The sequence below is a fragment of the Salvia hispanica genome, chromosome 1, assembly GCF_023119035.1.
Source record: "Salvia hispanica cultivar TCC Black 2014 chromosome 1, UniMelb_Shisp_WGS_1.0, whole genome shotgun sequence".
NCBI classification, from domain to species: domain Eukaryota; kingdom Viridiplantae; phylum Streptophyta; class Magnoliopsida; order Lamiales; family Lamiaceae; genus Salvia; species Salvia hispanica.
The window spans coordinates 33,628,613-33,639,313 of NC_062965.1; the positions used below are offsets into that span (position 1 = coordinate 33,628,613).

A 10,701-nucleotide genomic window follows, 5' to 3' on the forward strand; every position below is an offset into this window, starting at 1 on the left:
CCAATCATTCTTCTTCATACTTGACATCCCAACTCTACCTGTGTGTGTGAGAGAGTCAGCTACTAAGTTAGCAGAGGTTATTTAGTGAAGAAGCTCATTAGGAAAATGGGTGTTGTGGATCATGTTTCAAACATGTTAAATTGCTCCAGCGGCCATTCCAAGCATAAGAAACACAAAAAGCTTCAGGTTTTTGCATTTCCTTTTATTATTTTTCAATTATGTCTCTGTTTTTTATTCCTTAGTTATACAAGTATGTACCACTATATCTACCTGTCATATTCTTCCCAACTTAAATTAATTATATGATTATCTGACTTCAGATCTGCCTTAATACTATAATTGGCCGATCCTCAGTTCACACAAGTATATTAAATATGTTATGTGCGTTCAGGGGCGGACCCATGTATAATGAGGGTAGGGCTACCCTTAATAAAATCGTATTTTATCTTTCTTTATATAAATTTTTATAATTTATTCAAATTTAAGGCAAATTATTAAGTAAAAGCCCTTATAAATAATCTAAAACACCCACAAATATACCTTCAAACAAAATTTAGAAATCATAGCCCTTATCGTTATTTATTTGTGCGTCCGCCCATGTGTGCGTTGTATAAAATTGAAAAAATAAACAGAGATAATAGCCATTTAAATCACAAAATTTGGTCAAATTCTAGTATGTCCCATGAACTTTGAAATGAAATATTGAACACAAAGTTTCACTTGTTTTTTCAGTTGTCCCATCCATAAAAAAATTGACATTTTTCGTGATGTTAAAACTGACAATATTTCAATCAAATAAGAAGAGGATTGAGAAAATAAAAGAATATAAAAGAAAAATAAATAAAAGATGTTGTTTCGAATATCGTTAAAAGATAACATTTAATGCATGAATGAGACAATTGAAAAAATTAAAATTTTATGGTTTAATATTCCAATTTCAAAGTTTGTGGGACATACCAAAATTTGACCTAACTTTATCATTTATAACTGTTAACCCAAACAAAAATTACTGAGTGTATCATCCTCTTCATGAGTTGTACGTATAAATCTATTTTTCTAAAGTCTAGTTGACAAATTGAAGACATGATGGAGTTCCACAATGTGGAAATGAAATACTGGTTTTGAATCTAAAGTTATCTGTTACATACCTACATGACATGTTTGATATGATAGAGGTGATAACTTATATAGAGAATAAATACCAAACATGCCAACGTAGTATGAAAAATGAAATATTATGAGTTGGGTATTGTAATTAGACAGTAGAGATAAAGATCAAGATAGACTGCGAAGGATGTGAGAGAAAGGTGAGGAGGTCTGTGGAAGGAATGAAAGGCGTGACATCAATAGATATATCTCCGAAGCAGAACAAGCTCAAGGTGACCGGCTATGTGGACCCCGAAAAGGTCGTTGCGCGTGTGGCTCACCGCACCGGGAAGAAGGCCGAGCTGTGGCCGTACATCCCCTACGACGAGGTGGACCATCCCTACGCCCACGGCGTCTACGACAATAAGGCCCCTGCTGGCTACGTTCGATACGGGAGCGACGCTCAGACGTCGCACCTCGCACGAGCCAGCTCCATCGAAGTCCGTTACACCACCGCCTTCAGCGACGAAAATCCTACCGCATGTGCCATCATGTGATGGATCCTTTGTGGAATCACAATCTTGTGCTAGTACCTTTTTTTCTATTGTGCTTAATTTGTAAGATAAGTGTTGAATTGAAACACATTGCACAAGCATATTAACTAGTATATTGATTAATCTTAACTATACAACTTTGATTGATGGAGAAAGAATGACAAAAAGAATATCACATGTGTAACAAAAAAGATGGCTAAGCCTAAGCCATCATGTCAAACATGGCGCTCTTCATAACAACAGAAGCACCCCTGTTGTATGCAGGAATTGTGATGGGGAAGAACATCTGCCTCACTCCTTCTGATCTCACTATTGGAAATATGATTCCATAAGCAGTCTACAACAACAACAACAAAAAAACACATTTTTAAGTACATTTTAAAAATTGAGGCAAACTTGTTACCAAGGCTTGAGTCTAGGATCAAACTCACCATGAGCAATCTGGCTCCGAGCCACACCCGGCTAGGCGAAGGAAGCGGGAACACAAGGCGGCCGACGCCATAAACAGCTACGGCAAAGAAATGCGCAACCAAACTCATCGGCCTCGGGTTGAGGCCAGACAAGAGCGCGATGGGCCCTTCCGAGCACATCCCTCCCAGGCTCAGGTAGTCAAAGCAGGCTTCCCTCATCTCCCGGCTCGCGTCATCCGCGGTCGGGCAGAACACCTGATATAGAGCTCCTGCCAACGTGTTAATCGTCGAGGCCACCGGCTGCAACCAAACAAAACATTCAAAACACAAGCAAATAAAATTCAAATATCCAATTCAAAGATGGATCAAATTCAATGCTGACCTTCCTAAGCGTGTAGAAGGCCTCAAGATGCTCGGTGAGGGCGGCCGCGTCGCTGAAGTCCTTCATCGGCCTCAGCAGATCGCGGAGCACCACTACATCGGCCAATGCCACGGTCATCCCCCCACCGGTCAACGGGTGCCTCATGTTGAATGCGTCTCCGAGCAGGATGGCACCCGGGGTGGGCAGGGGAGAGGCCGGCATGGACCGGTTAGGCATAGACCTTATCTCCCCCTTCTCGACTTGCTCCACGAACGCATCGTGGAGCTCCTGCGGGAGCTGAGGAGCCACCGTGGCTTTCAAGTACTTGGCCATGTCACCGTTGGTGATCGAGGGCAGCTTGGCGCCCGGGATGTCGACAAGGCACCGGACCTCGGTGCTGCTCACGGGATAGAACAGGACAGGCGAGGGATTAGCCAGGATAACATGGCCGTGGTTGGGCTGTGGAAGCTTCCCATTTTCAAGATTCAACACCATGCCTACAAAGTGGGACATCACATTCACCTGTGGAATGCAGAGATTCTTTCTCAAATTGGAGAAGCATCCATCACACACTATTGTGAGAGGGGCAAATGCCTTCACATCTTCACCATTCTTGTTCTTGTACTTCACTCCTTTCACTGTCCCTTTTCCTTCAATCAATGATGTCACAGTCCCTTGCTCCATCCTCACACTGCAAGAGAAAAACAGGAATGATCAGAATCCACACGATAACGACACAAACACGATGAGAAAGGGAGAAGGGCCTAGTTTCCTACTTGGGAAGAGAGGCGGCCTTTTCGCGTAGCCTTTGGATGAAGCGGCCGTGGTGGAAGCTTCGGCCGGAGACATCCGAGGTGTATTCTTGGAGAGGATAGGTTAGTTTAGCATACTTCCCTTCCTTGTAAAGTGCATAGCCATACACTTGCTGAGAGTCAATCCCACCAACACATTCTTCACAAAACAAACACAACTTTGTCTTAAAACTCAATAGTATAATACATTTTTCGTTGCATAAAAGGCAAAGGTTTGACATACATACCTTCCATTCCCAATTCAACTAGCTTGAGGTAGCCTCCTGGTTGAAGAAGCTCACCAACTATTCTATCTGGCTGGCTCAAATCCCTCTCGATCACCAGCACCGTGCGCCCATCCTATCGAATCCAAACCAAATTTTAGGACATTATACATTAAATTTAAATTCAAGAACCATGCATAAAAAACTCAAGATCTTTATCTATTTAAACATACCTTTGCCAAAGTGTAAGCTAGTGCTGAACCAGCTACACCGGCACCAACAATGACAACATCCGGGGGGCCATCAGCTTCACGCACAACCTTGTCCGAACATGCCACACGGCCGGCATCTCTAGGCGCAGCCTTTTTAATATTTTTGTCTCCATTTTTTGTGAACCTTTGTAATAAGATGTAACCAAGAACCAAAGCGATGAAGCAACCTAACACATATTGTTCCATCATATCCAATTTCATTGATCAAAATGAGGTTCTATCTATCTATTCCTTTTCTTTCTTTCACAATGAATGTTTGAGTTGTTCCTCTATGATTATTAGGCCATGTTTATATATAGACAGCTCATTCGTCAAAGAAAGACAAAATTTAGTGTAGTAAAATAAGTGAGCTCTCCAAATTGGACTAATATGGTGGTTGTTGTGGAAACACGCTGTTAGAAATCAAGAAAGTGAGTCAAGGGTCAATATTGTTAGATTATTACAATAAAATCACATGTTTTACACTAAAGAAGGGATTTCGATTAAATCAGGGGGTGGCAGGAAATTCTGGTACACGTCAGTTTGCAATTAGCTAATAAAAACTGGCATTTAACTAATCCCACCAAGGTGTAAGTAACAAATTCGAGAATATAATAGTTTAGGGAAAGATGAACAAATAAAAAAATGGATCTTTGATATAATGAAACAAATTTTGGAATCATTCAGCAGGCCTTCTAAAATATAAAAACTTCTGTTAATTAAAATAGTACTAGTATAATTCTAATGCAATTTCTGCTAATTGGAAGAGTGGACTAGACTAGTTTCAATTCAGTGAGCGCACATGGAATTCAATGTGGCATTGACTTCTTATTATTTAAAACGACGATTTGGGTTAGTATTGGCCTATGAGTAACTTTGATTACAGCACACCAAAACTGAATCCAAACTGAGTTAAAACTTTCGGAATTTATTGTACTAGTACTTTATTTGGCTGATCAACTTGGGATTCTGTCAAAATCTGCACTATAATCCTAATGAATCTATAGAAGATTTGATTCGTTTCAATTAAGAGTGACTGAAACTTGAAGGCCATCTGCTTATACAGATCATTTGCAAACAGCAGAGCCACACCTACTTGATTGAGGTGCAAACCCAACTGTTTTCATATTTTTGTCCTTTTTGCTTTTGGTAAGCTGGCATATATCTGTTTTGATTACAGTCTTAAGTGATCTAATTGAACCAACTTCTTTGTTTTAGGGAAATTGCGTAAAATTTTGTTTGAGCCTATCGGAATATGAAAATTTTTAGTCCCGGTTCACTTTTACCATAAATGATAATAGGGTCTCACCTTCCACTAACCCATCCACTCACATATCATTTAAAACTAATATATATAAGTGGAACCCTATTCCACTAACTTTTTTCCACCCACTTTTCTTAACATTTCTCAAAACCCGTGCCGCCCATAAATGAGACTTCTAATGGCGGACGGAAGGAGTATATCAGTTAAGTAATGTTAATTCTTTGGTTTGGTGAAACTACACAAGTAAAATTCATTATATCTTGGGTTGAATATTTATTTTTAATGCCGTAGACTGTAGTAGTATGTAGGAAAAATAAACACATGGTATACGACTTCACGTGTCAACCATTTCCCTTTATTAGTGTTATGTAATAGTAAAACCTGTGCTTATACGATTTAAATATTCATAATATTCCACACATAAAAACATAGGTAAATTATTACCACTAAAGGTTAACTTGATTTGTATCTCTGATCCTGAATTTTTCTAAAAATGTTATACTCCAACATTTGTTTCATATTAATAAAAACCCCAGATTTCTAATTTTTTTTAACTAAAACTGCTTCCAATCAAATATTGTTCGCAAGAAATTTTATGAACTCGTAAAGTTTCTTTAAATAACCTAAGTCGACGATTATACTAAAGAAATAAAATTGCACAAATGTCAGCTTCGTAACAAGTTGTTCTCACATAAAGTCTTAACCAATCAATAAGAAACATAACTTGACCGAAACCATGAAAACAGACAAATAAATAGTACTACATATGATGCCTATAAACATCAACTCCTTGCGACAAGAGATTCGATCAATTGTTTTACATTCCACAATATTAACAATGACGGGGAAGAAAAATCCACAACCTATTATACAAACACAACTCTCAACGCTGTGAAGTTCAACACCAGCATAGCATTGTTTTCCATCACACTTCACCTAATACATAGCATACTATTTAAGAAAAAAAGTCAAAAAATCCACATAACAAAAATTAAAAACATACTATCCGCCTTAGGAGAAATTTTAAGTTATGCACAAATACTTCAATCTAAGGCCTAATGGAGCAATATTTCATACTACCACACATCTCAATCACAAACGTACATCAGTGAAAACTATAGCTAAGAATGTGAAATCGACTAAGTTGATGCTTCAACATATCTCCCTAATACAGTCAGTCAAGAATATAAAGCTGAGGTCATTGCATCTTCAAGGGGGAGTAGGATTAGGAGTAGAGTAGTACACTTCTAAAACAAGAGAAACAGCCAAGTACTTGATGCGAATCCTCTTCGCCAATTATAATATGCTGCATGCTTTTTGACCCTTTCTCTTTTTTTTCTTCTTTTGCTTGGGTGGCTGCAGAACAACCTTTATCGCTGCATCAAAGACAGCCTTCACATTCTGCAATATTTGGAACAAAAATATGATGTGATATTTGCAGATGTATCCACTAAAAATTTGTAGTTCTGGTCGAAGTTCAAAATATAACCTGTTGTGTCTTAGCACTGCATTCAATGTAAGCAGCAGCTCCAATCGATTTCTTCAAGTCATCTCCCTTTGAATGGAGAAAGGAAAATCAATCTTTCTTTCACAAGTAAATAGACAAGATAGCATGAAATTTCAGTTTGACGGAACCCAATGAGGTGAATAGCCAGATACAAATTGCAAAGTGCAAACACACCTGTGCTGTTGTGATGGGCACTGCTCCGGGGTGGTCCACGAAAAACTGCTTATCCTCTCGAAGATCTGCAAGGCATTAAGCTTCGAATTGGACCGCTATAAAAGGTACAGAATTATCGAAGTAGGAAGAGCAGGAGAAAGGGAAGACCACATGCGTTCTTCTCTCTGTATAGTTTCTTACTGGTGTACAAATTTCAAAACATTTTATAAAGAGTACATTATAAAAAGCCAAATCAGTAACTTATTTACACGAGGCCATTCTTCAATAAGGAATAAACTCATGACACTTCTAGAGGTTCCATCACTTCATTCTTGCATGGACAAAGAAGAACAGAGGCAGAGTAGTGTGTATACAAAATTGAGTTGCAATGTTAAAAGTTTGAATCATAATTCCAATAGATCCTACCAAAAACAATCTGAAAATATCAAAGAATAGTAGTATGTGGTAACTTCAATGACATAATGACGCATGGGCATGGCATATGTGCCGTGTGAGAATATGCTGGGGGAGAAAACATAATTCAAGACTGAAATTAGATAGGAGCATTTTAGTAATCCGTGTTGTCAGGATAATCAGCCAGCAAGTAGATATATATTGTAAACAATGTTCCAGGCCAAAAAATGGGTGGGAAATTAGTCCCGGGCACAGTGGAAGAATATAGAATCAGATCCTCACCGAGCTTTGTCCCCACAAGGATTATTGGAACTCCAGGAGCATAATGCCTTAATTCAGGTATCCACTGAAAATTGAAATATAAACAATCAACGTCATGCAATTCAAAGTTTTTTCTACTTTGTCCAGAAGGGGGGGAATGTGGCATAACAAAGTTTATATAACCAGACTGCCCCTCCAGCTTATTCAGACAAAAGGATGGCACAAGGAATCCATTAAACAGGTTTACAAAGTGCCCAAATTTTTTATCCTTTAACGAAATGAAGAAAAATGAAAATCTTGCATTTCTCAGTTACTTTCCTCCTCTTTTAACAAACTGTTGTTCGAGAAACCAAAATCTATGAAGAGGTCAGGATTCCTATACACTGAGGTATATGAAGACTCACCTTCTTGGAGACATTCTCGTAACTGGCCTTGCTAATAAGAGAGAAGGCGAGTATAAAGACATCAGCCCCACGGTAGCTCAACGGTCTCAATCTATTGTAATCCTCTTGACCTATAAAATAGAGGGTAGGGTGATTGACTGTTCCATGGTTTTTTGTACGATGAGTTAGAAGATAGGCATGGCAATATCCAATTTACCTGCAGTATCCCACAATCCCAGATTAACAGTGCTACCATCCACTACGACATTGGCACTGAAATTATCGAAAACAGTAGGGACATAATCCTGTTTAGGCCAATGCAAAAAATGATCCGGTTAGAAACCTAGTAACCCAGAAGGAAAACTTTTGACTGCTGAAAACTATAATAGCATGTGGCTAGAGTGTAACCAGTTTAAACATGATATGTCGTAGAGCACAAAAGGAAAAGTAAACCAGACAAAGTGGAGCAGAGCCTACAGTTCAACTCAGAGATTACACAGGTCCAACGAGGAAGGAGAAAAGGTTCACAAAATTTTACTTGTCTATGAACTTTTGGTTCATGCAATAGTAAGCACAATCTATACCAATGAAAAGTGAGTTACAACATAATGGTACTCATAAAGTCTACATTTGAATTGAAAGGGGACAAAATGAAAAGTGAATCAGGAAAAACTAAAAGAAGAAAAGGAATCTAGATAGACATTCTCTTTTTTCAAATTTGTATCCATGTCATAAAAGATAAAGGAAAAACTAAAAGAAGAAAAGGAATCTAGATAGACATTCTCTTTTTTCAAATTTGTATCCATGTCATAAAAGATAAAGCTAAACCACATGAATTCAAATTCACTGTTAAAAGTTAGAAACAAAATAGGTAATTTGAAAAAAGGTGGCTATGTGGGTGACAAAAAGTCCAGTCAAAAACATATCCAATCATCCTCCTTTTCAGACATGATAATTCAAAACCATATCCACCTCAGGCACTTACTAATAAACCTCACAGTCCAACAGTTCATGACATTAATTCTTTTTATCAATATCAGAATGCCCTAACAAGCGAGGGAAAAAAACTCTTTACCCAACCATGCCAAAACTACAATGACTACAAAAGCTTAAACAATAGTACAATACCAACATCAACATTACCTTCTCTTACCCAAACTAAAACAATCCACCCCCAACAACTGACAAAAATGAAAATTAAAGCACAACTAAAAAAAAAAAGTTACCGTTGGAAAAGTGTTGCTAGTGTAAGAAATGAGCAGACATGTTTTACCCACAGCCCCGTCGCCCACGGTCACGCACTTAATAAATCTAGACGCGCTCATCTCACCGCCGGCAAGTCCCCTTCCAACCGGCGAACAATTATCTCAACTCGAATTACTTCAATCCCCCAATTTTGCAGCACCGATTAGCAACCAATCAACTGCTTAGCTGCAAAATGAATCAGGAGGGGAACCGTTAGAAATCTCCAATAACACCGAATCAAAACCCTAAAATCTCAAAATTAAACCCTAACTATTACAATTACCAACTACACAACCAAATTCAACAGCCACATCATTGTCAGTCAAAGTCAGAAACACGAAGCAGATTAGAGAGAAAGAGAGCGCATTACCACAGCAGGTGAGAGAGAGAGGGGTGGAGATTTGAGACTGTGAATGAAAGCAAAGATGGAGTTTTTAAATGAGCGGGACAGCTACGAGACAGCTATAGAGTAGCATATTACTCGAGGTGCTACTCGGGTCATTCTATCACTTACCAACACACAAAACCTTCATTTTCTTTTTCGGGAAATTAGCCTGCTTTTTAAGTGTTCAATAATTTTACTAAAATTGAATGCCTATTGAATTTCACATGTTTTTTCATGTGAGTGAAAGTATATGGGGCAACATTTTATTTAATTTTTACAAACTTTGGTCTGTTTCAGCCAATATAGTCACTCTAAACTATTACTACTCCTTATCTATTATCGGTGCATTAATTCGGTGCATATTTTGAGTTATATATTATCTAAAATTCCGCTTTAATTCGATGCATATTTTAAGAATTATAAAGAAATTGATGGAATATTTTATTAGACGTGGATCTCATTTTATAAATTATTTTTATAATAAAAATAATTCTTATAATTTATTAAGTATAAGATCTTATTTAGAACGAAAAAAAATGTGATTTTAAATCTCGAACACCTAAAATGGGAAATAAGATATTCCTTCCGTTTCCTCATAGTTGAGGCGAAACTTTTCAACACAGAGTTTAAGAAAAAGGTTGTTTAGTGTGTTAAGTAGATAGATAAAAACGTTTTGATAAAAAAATTTTCTTTTTTGTATATTTTAATTAATATAAATTTTATAATTTATTTAATATATTAAAAATTATAGTATAAATTATTTTATAATTTAAATTTATAATAAAAATTATTAGACATTCATATAATTTGTAATTGAAGTATAACATAATAAAATGCACAAATAAAAGAAATACCGTAAAATAATTGAAAATAAACAAACCAAACTACAAATTAAAAGTGAAAAATAAGAAAGATAACTAATACTCCCTCCGTCCCACATTACTTGAGGCGTTTCTTTTTTGCAATCGTTTTGAAAAAATGATAATGAATGGAGTAGTTAAAGTGGAAAGAGAGTAAAGTAAGAAAGGGGATAATTTCGTTTGGCTTGACCATTTTATAGCTTAACATTATCCTATTAAGGGTGACCCAAATGATAGCATTATAAGAAAAACTTGTGTTAATTGTATGTTCCTTTATTAATTTTGCCTTGAGGAATTGAATAAATTTACCTTCTCATTTTGCCTCTAATAAAACCATAATTAGCATTGTCCCATGCAAGAACGCTACATACAGACATCCACAACCATATTTTTCGTAACCAAATAAAACAAGGCACACATAAAATTGAATAACAAGTAGAGAATAATTGAAGAAGAAGAAATCCGAGAAAAGTTGCTAGTTTAAATATATGCCACTCATTTTGGCTCTATTAAAACATGGCACTCTTGTTTTGTGCTTCTTGATCCGCTGGC

At 37.1% G+C, this 10,701-nt stretch overlaps 3 protein-coding genes across 4 annotated transcripts; 1 reads left to right on the plus strand and 2 right to left on the minus strand.

Moving 5' to 3' along the window:
* On the plus strand, positions 1–1,769 carry LOC125200756 (heavy metal-associated isoprenylated plant protein 26-like). Its single transcript, XM_048098510.1, has 2 exons — positions 1–186; positions 1,260–1,769. Exons 1-2 carry the CDS (start codon positions 106–108, stop codon positions 1,641–1,643), a joined length of 465 nt encoding a protein of 154 aa, XP_047954467.1. The 5' UTR covers positions 1–105; the 3' UTR covers positions 1,644–1,769.
* Positions 1,731–3,953, minus strand: LOC125200755 (squalene monooxygenase SE1-like). The gene is made up of 6 exons (XM_048098509.1): positions 3,660–3,953; positions 3,451–3,562; positions 3,188–3,362; positions 2,433–3,102; positions 2,072–2,350; positions 1,731–1,977 (listed from the first exon to the last, which is right to left on the minus strand). Exons 1-6 carry the CDS (start codon positions 3,897–3,899, stop codon positions 1,843–1,845), a joined length of 1,611 nt encoding a protein of 536 aa, XP_047954466.1. The 5' UTR covers positions 3,900–3,953; the 3' UTR covers positions 1,731–1,842.
* A 1,970-nt stretch (positions 3,954–5,923) lies between these two features.
* Positions 5,924–9,417, minus strand: LOC125200677 (rac-like GTP-binding protein 5). 2 transcript variants are annotated; one of them, XM_048098404.1, is made up of 8 exons: positions 9,275–9,417; positions 8,886–9,090; positions 7,877–7,964; positions 7,681–7,790; positions 7,298–7,361; positions 6,623–6,687; positions 6,431–6,496; positions 5,924–6,342 (listed from the first exon to the last, which is right to left on the minus strand). In XM_048098404.1, the coding sequence occupies exons 2-8, from the start codon at positions 8,982–8,984 to the stop codon at positions 6,238–6,240; spliced, it is 597 nt and encodes a 198-aa protein (XP_047954361.1). In that variant the 5' UTR covers positions 8,985–9,090; positions 9,275–9,417; the 3' UTR covers positions 5,924–6,237. The 2 variants fall into 2 exon arrangements, with proteins under 2 accessions (XP_047954361.1, XP_047954362.1); XM_048098405.1 differs by lacking the exon at positions 9,275–9,417 and adding an exon at positions 9,188–9,207.
* Positions 9,418–10,701: the final 1,284 nt, after the last annotated feature.

Bases quoted from the DNA above. Each gene is read 5' to 3' on its own strand.
- LOC125200677 (XM_048098404.1), bottom strand. From the start codon at position 8,984: ATGAGCGCGTCTAGATTTATTAAGTGCGTGACCGTGGGCGACGGGGCT. The intron at 6,688-7,297 runs GTGAGGATCTGA...AATGCCTTGCAG, and splicing joins CCTTGTGGGGACAAAGCTCG to ATCTTCGAGAGGATAAGCAG. The intron at 6,343-6,430 runs GTTATATTTTGA...CAAATATTGCAG, and splicing joins GCAGTGCTAAGACACAACAG to AATGTGAAGGCTGTCTTTGA.
- LOC125200756 (XM_048098510.1), top strand. From the start codon at position 106: ATGGGTGTTGTGGATCATGTTTCAAACATGTTAAATTGCTCCAGCGGC. The intron at 187-1,259 runs GTTTTTGCATTT...TATTGTAATTAG, and splicing joins AGAAACACAAAAAGCTTCAG to ACAGTAGAGATAAAGATCAA.
- LOC125200755 (XM_048098509.1), bottom strand. From the start codon at position 3,899: ATGAAATTGGATATGATGGAACAATATGTGTTAGGTTGCTTCATCGCT. The intron at 2,351-2,432 runs GTCAGCATTGAA...GTTTGGTTGCAG, and splicing joins CCTTCTACACGCTTAGGAAG to CCGGTGGCCTCGACGATTAA. The intron at 1,978-2,071 runs GTGAGTTTGATC...TTGTTGTTGTAG, and splicing joins TCGGAGCCAGATTGCTCATG to ACTGCTTATGGAATCATATT.